The 14,839-nt window shown below is 51.2% G+C and overlaps 1 protein-coding gene across 11 annotated transcripts in view; it reads right to left on the reverse strand.

Annotated features, from left to right (window-relative positions):
- The window catches only part of RYR1 (ryanodine receptor 1), a 1,215,008-nt gene that overhangs the window by 312,652 nt on the left and 887,517 nt on the right, over positions 1 to 14,839 (reverse strand). For all 11 annotated transcript variants that reach the window (XM_086938669.1, XM_086938668.1, XM_086938662.1 and 8 more), the window contains one exon: positions 10,808 to 10,887. In XM_086938669.1, the coding sequence (XP_086794795.1) occupies positions 10,808 to 10,887 (80 nt within the window). The remainder of the gene's footprint in view (positions 1 to 10,807; positions 10,888 to 14,839) is intronic.

Here is a 14,839-nt window from a genome sequence, read left to right on the forward strand (position 1 = left end):
TAGCTCCTGGAACGGGAGCAGTGCACCATTCTCAAAGAGGTCCCCAACTACCTGTATCCCCGCTTCCTCCCACTCCTGTAGTTGCGACCAGTCGCCGCCATGTGGTAAGGCCGTTAACATGCCCAGTGGTATCTCAGGCGCGTATGGGCGCTGGGTACCCGCTCTCTTCTGGGTCCGGTTCCAGCAGTGCCGGTACGTGCGCTGTTCCAGCGTCAAATCCCGACTGTCCAGCCGTTGTTGGAGGGCGATATACGCCAGGACGTGTCTGGGCGTCCCCTGCGAGCTTTCGTCCTCTGGGCCCCGAAATACCCTCGCTACTTCCTGCGTGAAAACTTGCAGTTGGGCTGCTAGGTAATAGAGCTCAAAGTCTGGCACTGCCAAACCCCCCTCATCTTTCGGGCGAGAGAGCGTGGCCAGCGCTACTCTGCACCGTCCCGCTCCCCAAATGAACGTTGTGATTTGCGATTTAAGAAGCTTAAAGAAGGAGCCAGGTATCCAGATTGGGAGCGTCCGGAAATAATACAGTAATCTCGGTAGGGCAACCATCTTTAGTAGGGAAATCCGGCCCGCTACTGACAGTGGTAATGTGGACCAGAAGGACATACAGCCCTTCAGTCCACGTACGCATCGTCCCAGGTTGCCCTCCAGCAAGTCCACCGGCTTATGGTAGATATGGACCCCCAGGTATTTCATGCAGGTAGGGTTCCAGGTCGCCTCCGACTGGTGTTGTGGCTGGGCAGTGCCCTCCAGTAGCGGGAACAAACTTGTCTTGGGCCAGTTAACCCGCAGGCCCGACATCTCTCCGAAGCTTTCCAGTAGAGCTTCCGCTCTCCGTAAGTCCTCACCCCCGTCGCAGAGGAACAGTAGTAAATCATCGGCATACAGCGAGATGAAATGCTGTCCGTCACGGGCCCGCACTCCGCGGGTGTGCCGCCCCGTTCGGGCCGCAGCCGCCAGCGGCTCAATAGCCAGTGCAAAAAGAAGCGGTGATAGGGAGCAGCCCTGACAAGTGCCCCGCTCCACCGGGTATCGGAGGGATACCGCCGGTCCCACCCTTACCCTTGCAATCGCTTCCGCGTATAGGACCTTCGTCCAATGAATATAACCAGCCCCCAGACCAAAGCGCTCCATGACAGCATAGAGGTAATCCCACTCGAGGCTGTCGAAGGCCTTTTCAATATCAACCGAGAGGACCAGTTCCGTCCCCGCCCCTTCGTTCAGCCCGTCCAGGAGATGGATGAGCCTTCTGATATTGATCGTGGTGTTGCGTTTCGGTATAAAGCCGTTCTGGTCGTCGTGCACAAGCTCCGCCATGTGAGGCAAGAGCCTCGCCGCTAGTATGGAACTCAGGATTTTATAGTCTGCGGTGAGCATAGAAAGCGGTCTATAGGACGCAGGGTCATCACTCTCTCTGCCGGGCTTCAGCAGTGGTACCACTAATGCCTCCCTCATCGACTGCGGTAGCCGCCCCGACGCCTTGGCCTCCTTATAGACAGTCAGGAGTCGCGGTGCCAGTATGTCCAGATATTTGTTATAGAACTCTATGGGGAGTCCGTCTATCCCCGGCGATTTGTTCCTCGCCATGCGCCGCACCGCCGATTGTATCTCCCCCACGTCAATGTCCGACCCCAAGTCCTTCGCTTGCTCAGCCTCTATCCGGTGTAGGGGCAGATCAGCCAGGAAGGGTTCCACCAGTCCCGTCCTGTTTCCCGGGGCACTCTTGTACAGGCCCTCGTAATATTTCTGGAAGGCGTTGACTATGCCCAGCTGAGTTTGTTGAATCACGCCCGTCATATCTCGCAGTTGGAGTATGGGAGCGCATCGTCTGGTGGGGTTCGAGAGCCACGCAAGGAGGGTGCCCGCCTTATCGCCGTCAACATGGGAGCGCAGCACATAGCGCTTGTAGTCAAATGCTCGGAGCCTCTCCACTTCAACGGCTACCGCCTCCCTGGCCAAACAGAGAGACTCCTGGAGTTCCGGGCGTCCGGGCTGCCTCCTCTCCGCCTCCCGCAGTCTAGCATCCGCCGTAGCCAACTCGCCCAGCAGTACCTTCCGCACGCCTACATAATCCCTGATACAGATACCCCTCACCACTACCTTGAAGGCGTCCCACTCCGTCGCCCTTGATGTCGCCGTCCCTTCATTCTCCGTGAAATACAAGGCCACTCCTTCCGCCAGGGCCTCCCCGAAGAGGGGGTCCTCCAGAGTCTCAGGCCGCAGTTTCCAGAGCGGAACCCTGGGCTTCTCCGCCACCCACGCCAGCCGGATCAGGAGCGGATTATGGTCTGAGATTGTTCTCGATAGGTATTCTGAGCCAGTGACGCATGGTAGCACCTCCCGGGAGCAAAGTATGGTGTCCAAACGGACATGCAGGTCATGGAGCCCGGAGAAAAATGAATAATCCCGGTCAGTCGGGTGTTGCCCTCTCCAGACGTCCATAAGTTCCCAGCTCTCCTGCCAGTCCCTCCTACCTCTAGAGAGCCTGTAAACCGGGGAGTCACGAAGGGGGGGGGTGAGACCTGTCCAACACTGGGTCGGCAATGGAGTTAAAGTCACCCCCCAGCAGGACCGGGCCTGCAAGGGAGTGGGCCAGCGTCCCTGACAGTGTCGCGAGGAAAGCCAACTGGTCCGTGTTTGGGGCATAAATGCTAGCTAACACTATATCTCTACCTGCAAGTTTCCCCTCCACCACCACATACCTCCCTTCCTGGTCAACCCATTGGCGTGTGAGCTGGAAAGGCGTGCCTGCCCTAACCCATATGAGCACTCCTCGCGCATAGGCCGAATAGCTGGTGTGATAAACCTGCCCCCGCCATCTCCTCTGTAGCGCCTCCACCTCCTGCCGTGTGAGATGCGTCTCCTGCAGCATTGCGATGTGCACCCCCCTCCGTACTAAATAGGCATGTATTTTGTGTCTGCGTTGCATAGTGTGTAGGCCCCGGACATTCCAGGTAATACAGGTCAATCCATTTACATTAGCCATTATCCCAGTAATCCGGACGAAACACTCCCTCCAGGTCCAGCTCGCCGGCGGTGGTGGTGCCCCCTCTGAGAAAAACAAAACTCCCCAACAGCCCTACCCATGGTACACCCAGGGTCAACAACTTCAAAAAAAGCAAACAGTCCCCAACTGTGGAGCCCCCCCCCTCCTCCAGAACAGGCCCCAATATCGAAATACCAGTCCCCATCCAAACTCTCGTACCTGATGACCCAGGTCTCAACTACACAGCCGTAGCTGTGGGTGCCTTAAGGGCCTACGGAGCACGGCCTTGTCCAGAGGGAGGCCGCGTCGCCCATCTCCACACTCCCTCCCCAGTTCCTCATGTCCCCTCTGCCCTGAACCCCGCCGCGTGCCCCGGCCCCCACTATGCGCATAGGCAATGGTCCCCTCCACATAGCCCCCCAAACATTACCCACTCTGCATCAACAGTAGTTCATATATTGAGGATCTCGTCCGCCGTCTGCGGCGTCACCAGCGGCCCTTCCGTGCGGTGTATCCCCGATAGGTCCGACTCCGAGCCAGAGGCCGATACATGAGTGTCCGAGTCCGTGGCCCCCCTAGATCCGGGACCTTCTGCCCGACCAAGCTTCTCCACCTCCAGCAGCGCCGCCTGTCGTTCCGAGTCAGTCTGAGAGGCCGAAGGGCCTAGCTTCCCTCGCCCTCGTTTCCATAGTCTCTTTGACTTCCGTAGCCGTTTGGGCGAGCGTTCCCGCTCTTTTTCTCGCTCTTCCCTCATCCTGGCGCCGTCAGTCCCGGCCTTGTATGTCTCCCACCAGTCCCAGGCTTCCCCTGAAGTCGCAAAGAAGATCGCCTTGTCGTCCACTACCACTCGTAGCCTGGCTGGGAAGAGCAAGGAGTAGGCAATCCCCTCATTCCGCAGTTCCCTCTTGATCGTGAGGAAGGAGGCTCGTTGTTTCTGCGTTTCGAAGGTGAAGTCTGGGAAAAGTGTGACACTACTGTTCGCAATCTGGAAGGGGCCATCCTCACGAGCCTTCCGCAGGAGCAGATCTCTGTCTTTGTGGTGGAGCAACTTGGCTATGATCGGTCTGGGTGGGAGCCCGGGCTTGGGCGGTCCTGAAGGGACTCTGTGGGCCCGCTCCAGAGTGAAGAATGGCGAAAGCCCTTCCGGCGCCACCACCGATTTCAGCCATTCCTCCATGTAGGCAATCATGTCCCCCGTCCCCTCCGTCTCCGGCACACCTACGATTCGCACGTTGCTGCGTCGGCTTCTATTTTCCGCATCCTCCGCTCGCCTTTCCAGGGTGCTTATGCGGTCCAGGGCCTCCGTCAGCTTACTCTCCATCGCCTTGTGAGCCGGCGCCATGACATCGAGCACCACTTCAGCCTTTTTGACCCTGTCTTTTAGTTTGTCATGGTCTGCCCGGAGTAGGCCCAGCCCCGACGCCACTTGCGCTATGTCGTTGTGGAGCGCATCCCTGGTGGCCGTTATGGCGTCCAGTATCCGGTCCTGCAGGCGCTGCAGGTCAGTCTGCTCAGCGGGGCCCCCTTCCACTACTTCCGACGTTGCCGCTTCCTCCACCCTGGTCCTCGGTTTCCCCATCGTGGCCGGCCTCGCCGCTCCCGCCGTCCTCTCCTGCCCGCTGTCCCCGGGCCCCGGCCACGTGGTCCGCCCCTGCGCGCTACGGGGTCTCGTTGCTCGATCACTGCGCCCCAGAGTAGGCGTCCGTCGTGCTGTTCGACCCCCCGGGTGCTGTGGGGTATCGTTCACTCCCCCCTGGGGTGGCGTGGTGTGCTGGACGCCGCCAAAGTCCCTTCAATGTCCCTCGGGATCTTTCCTCATGCCCCCATATGCTGCACGGGCCCCTGTTGTGGGGGCGAGGGGGGAGGGGGGCCCAGGATGCACAGCTCCGTGCACCGTTTCCCACGGACCCCCTCTCAGGGCGGCCCCCGCTCACCTGTTGAATCGGCTGGTGTCTGGGGCTGGGTTGGAGCTCCGGTTCCCGTCCTCTCGGCCAGGAGTCCACCAGGAAGCCTCGCCCGCAGTAGCGGACCCGGGCGGCCGTCTCCGCTCACTCCCGATGCTACCGCGCACCGCAGCCAGGCTCTAAGGAGCAGTCCTCGCCGTGTGGGGTCCGTCGCTGCCGGCGATCGCGCCTTCTCTATGTGCGCCGGCAGTGTGTTTCTCTGGCGGCCCTCCGCTTTTCAGGACTCCGCCGAGGCAGCCATCTTATACGGCGCCGTTCTCCCCTCCGCTCCAGGGGCCGCCGCGATCGGCGGCCGTTCTCGGCTCTGCGATGCCGCCGGCAGCCCAGCTCTCGTCCGAGCAGTCACCGCCGGACTTTCAATCGGCGCCGGGGCACACACGGGTTCTTTGGCCTTTCTATCAGGATTCTTGTGGGGAAGAGGCGCGGAGCTCCGGGCTCACGCCGCCATTTCCCTCGGCGCTCAAGCCATGCCCCCTGACCAATTTCTTTGATAGATAACACCTTACAAATCTTAGGTAGGGTCGTTTTTAACAAAATCAGGACCTGGGCTGAAAAGGACCAAATTTTAAACCAGTGTCAGCTGGGTTTCAGAAGCAAACTGGGAACAATTGAACAATGTCTGAACTTAAACCTGATTCTTGGCAAATACACGATAGCACAAAAGTCATCTATTTATTTGGGTTTTATGGATCTCACATCAGCTTTTGATTTTGTTAATAGACCACGCTTGTGGCTGGTCCTTTTAAATTATGGGTTGGACGAGGCTTTGGTTAATTTTTTGGCACATTTGCACAGGGATCCGAAGGTGCGGGTGAGGATTAGTAATAATGGGGAGGTCTCAAGGGACATTGTCATTGGCAGAGGGGCCAGACCGGGATGTGTTCTTGCCCCTCTACTTTTTATTCTTTACATAAACAAACTACACAACACCCTGTCAAAATTGACCAATGATGCCCCAAAAATTAATGGTAACATACTCCCGAGCTTTTATACACGGTTGATGCGTTCCTTATGTACCGCAGGCCTAACGCACTGCGCACTTTAGTTAAGGGCTTTGTGTCATTTATGGCTGATTTGGAGCTATGCACCAAATTTAAGAAATCATATATAATAACTTGTGGCCCGAAAAAACATTGTTTTAACTCAATAACCTCTGGCAGCGAATCCCTATTACGCACTAGCACTTTTTCTTATTTGGGCCTAGTTTTTTCAGGGACAGGATCCTGGCAAGCTCATGCTTCCCACAGCAGAAGTACATTTTCAAAAGAGATTAATTCTATTCTGAGTGTTCGGCAGGCAAAAACAGGAAGAGGTGTTTTCACCTTTAACGAAGATTTATAAATTACAGTGCATTCCAACGGCCAAATATGGTGCGGAAGTCTGGGGATTCACAAACTGTAGTGGGATTCAAAGGGAAGAAAACAGATTGTGCAGAAAAATCTTGGGGGCCCAAATATCTTCACCGACCTATGTATGCCACAGGGAATTAAATCTGTCCTACGTAGAAGACTTTATTAGGTCGCCCCCAGCTATATTTTGTATAAAAATATGGCAGAATTCGGCAGCAACTATAACAAGTGAGATCATTGTAGATTGCCTTAAGTGCGATAAGGGTGGTTCTATACCATGGCTCTCTGCTGTCAGATCAAGTTTAGCCAGTGTGAACCTTGAAGATATTTTTTTATATCCTTTAGCACTAGAGGGCCTGAACAAAAGATCACTCAGGGGGACATTGTATGAATTGTATAACAATGAAAGACATGCTTTTGAGCGCCTCAAACCATGGGTTGCCAGGTACATGCCCCTCCTGGAGGCTCCGGGCTCTGAACACCACATGTTACCCAAATATCTTCTGAAGAGCATTGGGCATTGGAAGAGGAGCCTACTTTTTCGCCTCAGGGATGGTACTATAAAATATTCACTCTGTTTCCCTTCAGGATTCAATAATAATCTCGAGAAGATGCCTTGCCCGTGCGGTACTGGCAGGAACCAAACGGTGGTAAATTTTTTATTTTTCTGTAAGTTTTATGGAAAATACACAAAACAATATTTGATTCCATATTTTAAGGCATCAGCCATTATTGATTACAAAACAGCGTACCTCAAAACCTTAAAACTTGTAAATTATTACCTGATTTGCCGTGTAAGCTCGTTCTTACAAGCGGCAGTACGCTCACGTGCCTCCATCAGTGATTTTTAACATTATAATAGTACCTAATAATGTTCAAGTGAATCTTACTGGTGCGCAAGTTTAAAAAAAACCAACTACATCTGCGCTATGCTGCGGGCACTGTCGACAACTAAACTGCACTTTATTTTATCATGATGTTGCTCAAACACCTGCCCAATCTTTTTGTACATTTTCGCGGGCATGAAAGCTTAAATATAAATTAACTCTATTCAAGATGCTGCTATATTGTTTACAATTAATTGCACTTTATTCTATTATGCTGCTGCTGTTAATGGCATGTCCACCCCTGATTTTTAAACAATTTCTAGGGTATGGAGGGCATTTATAATCAATTATATCTGTATTATGTTTTTAATGTTGTTTATAATCATTGCACCTTATCAACAATATGATGCTGCTAATGCATGCCCGTCCAACAGTTTTAAATATTTTTATCGGTTTATTTATTTAATTGCAATTGCTAATATGGCTTCGGTGTCGTTCACCGTGCTTTTTTACACACTGTATATTGTTGCAACTTTATTTTTCATGAAATTTACATGTATTGTTTATCCAGTCGTGAGCATGGTGGATTTAAATCAGGGTTTTTAATGAGAATCTATATGAGATTTTAAATAGGAACTGTATCTCTTTTGTTGGTAGTGATTGAATTGTGCTTTTATGGATACTTGTATCCGAATAAAGATTGAATTAAATTGAATTGTAATGTCATGTCTAATTTCTTGTCAAATATATATTTTCCTATCAAAGGCTGTGTCCATGATTCTAGACTGAACCTTTGATCTGAATGTTGTGTTTTGAACCATTCATACCTTCTTATTACTGTTGTCTTAACAATTTGTCAAAAGCCACTTAGCAAAGAGGCCATCGCTGCATCAATCAATGAAGCAGAAGCCTGTTCTCATTATCTGAGAATAGCCTTTGCTTCTGCTCTGTCTTCTGTAGGTAATTTGTCAGAGTAGGGAGCTAAGTCTCACCACTGCTGGCAATCATATCTTGCAAGTCACTGCTGACACATTTGTACTCTTAACAGTCCAATTCACGTTTCTCTTGCTTTGGAGGAGCAGTCACCAGTACTGCAGAATTGCGAGACCGTCTTTGTACAGCGACAGAGACTACTGAATAAGCTTTTAACTGATTTAAGATGCATGCCGGAGAAGAATCTGGTGCCTTATATTTCTTCTCTATGCACTACAGAATCACAGTAGCAGTAACTCGCTTATTCATAACCAAAAGGCAACTTTCCCAGATAGGATCGAGAATTGATATCGCCCTAGTAGATCTGTTACATTTTTCTTTACAAGCAAATAGGAAACTGGGAATCTAAATCTCTGCAACATCTTCTCAATAAGGGTATGAAATATGTGAATCTCATCTGGCATATAATCCCCTGAAAGAGGGTCCAGGCTTGTATCATCCTGTCCTACAAAGTGATCCGGCTCTGAATCTTTTCATACAGTATTGTTATTGTCATTCACATCCTCACTATCAGCATATCCCCCTGAGGAATGCCATTCAAATCCTCACTGTCGGCATATCCTCCTGAGCAATCATTGCTGTGGTAATTTTCCTAGTGGATGTCACTATATACTGACTACATGTCATCCTTAATATGGATTTCAACTATGTGCAACTTTGGTGAGGGCATGGGAAACTATTTGGTAGCCTCAGGGACAGTAGCTATAAAGGTCCATTCAGGAGTAGACTTGTGCAAGATCAGCTGCAAAACTAAGGGCTGAGGCGTTACAGAGTGTCTTGTTCTGTGATTTAGTGGGGAATGGAAGGCAATTTGAGAAATATAATGTACCATTATTAGTAATATGTTGAGTGTGTGTAAAGAAATATGAATGTTAGACACAGCTAGAGAACGGTTTGGGTGCATTTTAGGGCATTTTGTTGAGTCAGTAGGCAAAGACAAATATCTCTTGTGCTGCGGAGACACCCATCTCTACTGCTCCTCGTCATCTTCAGTGTTCACATACTGAATGTGAAGATCAGCAGGCTGAGTTGTCTCTGGCCCGTCTGATTGAGTTTTATCCTTGCTGAAGAATGCCTAAACTAAATTTGATCCAATTAGGATTCTAATTCCCTGTCTTCTGCTTCCTGACCAAAGGAAGGATATTACAGTGGCTCGGCAGATGGGGGTGACAGCATTGGAGACACCAGCAAAGACTGAAGTGTTGTGACCAATGGTAATGGTGAAATAGGTAGAGCCGAGGACACCAGACACCACTGTAGCAATAGCTGATGGTGGCATATCCTTAGGTTTATTTAATCATCAACTTATCATCAATAAGATCATCAACGGCTGCTAATCTTTTATTCTGACTACATATGTTGGGGTCTCAGATAGTTGTCATTGATGGGTCAGGATCTCATAATGCAAACATTATTGATGAAGCTTTCTTTGATGGAAGCTTTCTTATCAATGATACGTCTGTAAGATGCTACGTCATTGATGAGAGCACAGATGAGGGCAGTGTCATCGCAGCAAATCTGGGATAGATGGCACTGAACCTTTCGTTTTCTACTGGTGCTTCCTTTAGAGGCCTAGGGTCTCTGCCCGGCAACACTGAGCATTATGATGGCTGACCAGCAGTCTGACTCTTAAGTGCAGAGTCAGACAGTCTTTGAGCTGACATGGAAATCTTTACCTTAGATTCTTTGAGGTGGGTTTAGGAGTCAAGAGCTGCTTGCCTCAGATGGAAGTCTCTGCCTTTCTTTCTAGGATATCCATTGCTTGACTTTTTTCTCTCAATCTTTAAGGGTCTTGGTTGAAAAACCCTTACAAATGTTGTACTTCTTAGGATCATGACCTGGGTGAAGACATTAAAAGCATATGGTGTGCGGAGTGCGGATCCTCTACATAGACCTTCCTGTTGCCGCTAGTCATACAAGTCTTGGGGGGGACTTCTTCTCAGACAACTCTGACATCTTGGTAATTCTCCAGAAATGTCCCCAAAAATAAATCTGTACACTATCCTTCAGTTGCAGAAATGATCAATTTGAAGTAGTGTGGAAAAAATCACTTGGAAATGTCAAATGGAGGAGAGCTCCAGAAGAATAAACATAACTGAATGTGCAGTAGAAAATCTGGAAGTTAACAGCTTCTGTCAGGGAAAGGATGACTGTGCTGCTCTCTGATTGGTCAATGTATGGATCATACAAGGAAGTGGACTGGTTCGGTATAGTCTATTGGCTTTTCAAATTTATGAAGTGTATGTTGTGTGTAGTACTGCATGTAGTACTGCACATTGATTTGCTAACAATGAGTGCAGAGGGTTCCCAGTCTGATGACGAGGAATGATTCAAACATGTGAATTTATGAAAGATACATTGCTGGAAAACAATGTACAGATTTACTCTTCCCGGATGGTAAGACTGGATAGTATTATATGGCACACACTGATTTCCTCATACAAATTTGTCCATGAAATACCTTGCACAATTTGTGTGGGGGAACACTCCACCTGTAAGTGCAATTTGAGCTAAACTCATAGTGTACAATTTGTGTCAACTGTGTAACATCTAATTTCATGAATACCAGTAGGACTCAGGAACTCTAAGAAGCAGATATCCAATCCCACCAATATGAAGCTATAGTCAGGATTAAAAATGTATTTTAAAAATCACAGAATTCAGATGAGAGGCAAAAAGATAGAGACTTACCTGCTGTACTTCACTGTTTCCACCATTCAGAATAGAGATACCCAGCTTTAGAGTGGAGGAGACCATGGCTCCTGTCTCACCTGAAAGGAACCAGAGCATAAGTCAGTGGCAAACAAGGATGGCACGGAGTGATCTTAAGTTTAGAACGTATTGAGGGATAATAGGCCACAATACATAGTGTACAGCTTACGAAAGAAACACGATTGAGGATGTCACAGAGCCAATGTATTATATATGTAAGACACACACAGTGGGGTGAGGCCACAGAAAGTATGAGTTACTTACCTTCGGTAATGATGTATCTGGTAGAGACAATTCTAGCCGCAGATTTCTTCACGTAGAATTATCCCCAGGCGTGAGACTGGATCTGGAAGATCTTTTGCGCAGCATCCCTTTGCCCCAGGGGGACAGCATCACGCGACTCCGCCCAGGCATTGTGCGCGTACGTGACGTCAGCGAGGTCACATTAGTCCCACCCCGGCGCGCCTACGTCAGTTTTCTTCTGAGAACTTTTCTACACCACAACGCGGAGCCATCAGACAAAACAGTGAGAGTATAGGAACAGTGTGCGAAGAACAGAAAAGGAATGGGTGAGGACAATACCATAAAGAGCAGTGCCAGGCAATGGAGTACCCAAAGTCAGGGAAAGAATAAAGAACAGAGCCCAGTCCTGGGCAGCAACCCTGCCAGTACAGAGATAGACCCCCCTGGAGACAGGACATATGCAAAAATGTCATGGCAACATGTGGCAGGACTACAACCCCAAACAAAAGCAACAAAGGGGAACCAGTGCGGGACAGACAAGGAAGGACAAGACTCCAAGACAGCCCCATCACAGAGTGTGAGAACCCCCACAAGGAACAAAGGGCAGAGGCACAGCCAAAAGACCCCAACTTAGAGGGCAGCAGAGGGCCAGGAACCCTAGTAATAAAGGGGGAGGGAGTAAGGGGAGTGGTGGGGTGGAAGGCAAGCCCCAACTTGGAGCAACCAGAGAATAAGGGCACAGAAGCACCCACAAACCTATCCTCCAACGTGCCAAAAGGGGAGGAAAGGAACAATTAAAAAGGACGAACATCCTGCCAGAAAGAGGGAAAGAACATACTCCTAGAAGACACAGCCACCCACAGAGAGGCAAGTGGAAAAGACCAAGCCAAAAGTCCTTGCAGAACGGGGAGGAAGTGCGGGCCGTGAAGGAATCTGTGGCTAGAATCGTCTCTACCGGATACATCGTTACCGAAGGTAGGTAACTCGTAAATTTGATAGAGACTACTAGCCGCAGATTCCTTCACTAAGAAAAGATATCTTAGTCATACCCAAAGGGAAGGAGGGTCTGCGTGAGGACCCCACCCGCCTGGACATAACAGAGGGTCTCACAGGGGCCAAGACCCAATACAGGACAAGGAGCCCCATCCCCCAGGCAAGGGAAAACCCCGCCAGCAGAAGACCACCAACCCCAAAGGGGATGCGGAAAAAAGAAAGAAGAGGCAGCCTGTGCTTTACCCAACAAAGGAAGCAAGGCAAGGCGAAAGGAGGCCAAGCACCCCACGCCCCTACAAGGCAACAAACCTCTGCCCAAGGCCAAGGCCAGAAAGAGGAGCCCCAAAGGAGAAGAGTAACCTAGAGACCCCAAGGAGAAGAGGCAGAGCAAAGGCAATCCCAGACAGAACGGCGCCGCCAGCAATAAACAGGCGAAAGCCTAAAAGCTTAACCTAAGGTCAACCAGGAAGATTATTCCAACGACCCGCAGGGACGGACTGCGCTAGCAAAAAGGGACAAGACGCCAGGGACCAACTCCTCCCACAGGAAGAAGAGGTAAAACCGGGCGCAAGGCCCACTGGAAGAAGCATTCAGAGCAAGCCAGACTCCAGCCAAAGAAGAAGAGGAGTCCGGACATGCCCCAGGGAAGTGACCGCACACGCGGCCTAAAAGGAAGTGAGACCGGACAGGACCATGACGCCAGGCCACAGAGAGCAGGCCAGACCAGGCAAAACAGCACAGCGACCCCAGAGAAGAACACCCTGGGGCGGAACCCAAGCTAGTCCAAGATATCAGTAAGAAGATTGCATCTGCAATATACTATAACGCCACGGAGAGCAGAAGCCGGCAGGCGACCACAGCTCCCCAGCACATAACAGGGCTATACAACATCCACCAGTACCCCACCTAGGGCAGGTCACGTCCCAAGACATGGGAACCTCTAAGGAAAACACTTCTGCAGCAGAGGACAACAGAAAAGACCTGTGGCAGAAACCCCGCATAAGAGCCAGAGAGGAAAAATACAGAAGGCCCAATCTCAGGGCCAGCATGGTGCCAAAAACCCAAACCAAAAACAAACAGCGAAGAAGAAGGGCTGGCCAGCAGCCAACAGAACCACAGTCCTAACAAGGAGGACTCAAGTGGCCATGAAGCACACAGAAAAGACAACGAGGGCGACCCGCCCCAACGGAAGAACACCTCCAAGAACCAGATCAACTTGCAGGTCACTGAGGGGGTGGAGAAGGAAGAGGAGGAGGAGGAGGACGAAGCCCCACCAAGAACATCTGGATGGCTGAGTCCGCAGGGGCATGGAACAAAAGAACACCATCGAAGGGAAGGTCCACCAACCGTTCTCGAACGTTCTCCGGGAACACACTGTCCGGAAGCCAGGCATGATGATGAAGGGTCAGCTACTCTGGGATTGATCAAGACCCCACGCATCAGAAAAGTTTGTTGGGGAGGCAGGAGTTTTAGCCGAGGGGCGGCGGTGGCCTGTAATGCCCTTCCAGCGGCACTCCGACTGTCCCCCGAGCTTACGATCTTTCGGCGAAAGCTAAAAACATGGCTTTTTGTAAATTAACCAGGGAATTTAGTTTCAGGTGTTATCAAGACAGCGCCAGGACACCGTAAGGTAACAGTGCGCTTTACAAGTGTCAAAAATAAATAAATAAATAAAGGGCAACCGAAGAAGCCATGGCACGACCCAGCACCTCCAAGATGTCCAACGCGGAGCGAAGAATAAACGCCGCCAGCTCCCGGCCATCCAACACATAGTGTCTTAAATCAACACAGACACCCTCCTGTGAAGCAGTAGACATAAGGGACTCCGCCGAGTCCCACAAACAAGAAGTGGCCCGAGCCAAAACACACAACGTGTTAAGGGCCTACAGAGCCACACTGGTTGAGGAAAATATATTGCGCCCCCAGGAGTCCAGCTAGCGGGCCTCCACGACGGGGGAGACAACAGCGGTGGCAGAGAAGGAAAGGCAGTCTACAAAAGGGGGCCTCTGGTAGAGGGGTGAAATGGAAGACACACAGGATCACACGTCGCCAGATGATGGCGATGTAGAAGGCGTTGGGGCACCGGGTCCCTCGTGGCGGACGGCCCCAAGTCCCCAAGAGAGAAGAATGGAGTGAACCCTCGAAGGTAAATAACAGCTCCCTTCCCCCATAACCCTGATGGAGAACCTCCAGAAGATGGTCCGCTGGGAAATGGGTAGCTGGGTCACCCATGTGCAAAATTCCCGCAGCTGTGGAAACAGCGCAAGCGAAAGCCGCACCTCCCTCCGTAGGGCCCTGCGAAGGGGAAAGCAGCTCCTAGTTACAAGCTAAGGCGGCCATCCCCCAAGCCAATCGGAGGAGGGAAGGGCCAGGCCCTGAAAGAAGCAAGAGGGACTGAGGAGTGGGGAACCTGCGGCTCCTCTGGCGAAGACCACGGCCGCGGAGACGGCAAGGAGCCGCCCTTAGACGACGTCAGTGAAAAAACCTGCTAGTGTCATCCTCGTCTCCGGCGAGGATGACACCAGCAGATGCTGAACATCTGGAGAAGAGAAAGCGTCCGAAGACGAGTCAACGACCCGACGTCGGCCTAGCGCCGTAGAGTCTGCAATCTGAGGCAGGACATAGTCGTCGACCCGCGCCGGGGCAGACGCTGGGACTACCTCCGACACGGCGCACGGCCCAGGGGACTGGGGCAGGGCGGGAGCCGGGGAGGCGAGGGAACATCGCCGGAAAGGCATCAACCCGACCTCCGACGAGGCAGCCGCCTGCGTGGAG

Source organism: Lissotriton vulgaris, chromosome 9 (assembly GCF_964263255.1).
Source record: "Lissotriton vulgaris chromosome 9, aLisVul1.2, whole genome shotgun sequence".
NCBI classification, from domain to species: Eukaryota; Metazoa; Chordata; class Amphibia; order Caudata; family Salamandridae; genus Lissotriton; species Lissotriton vulgaris.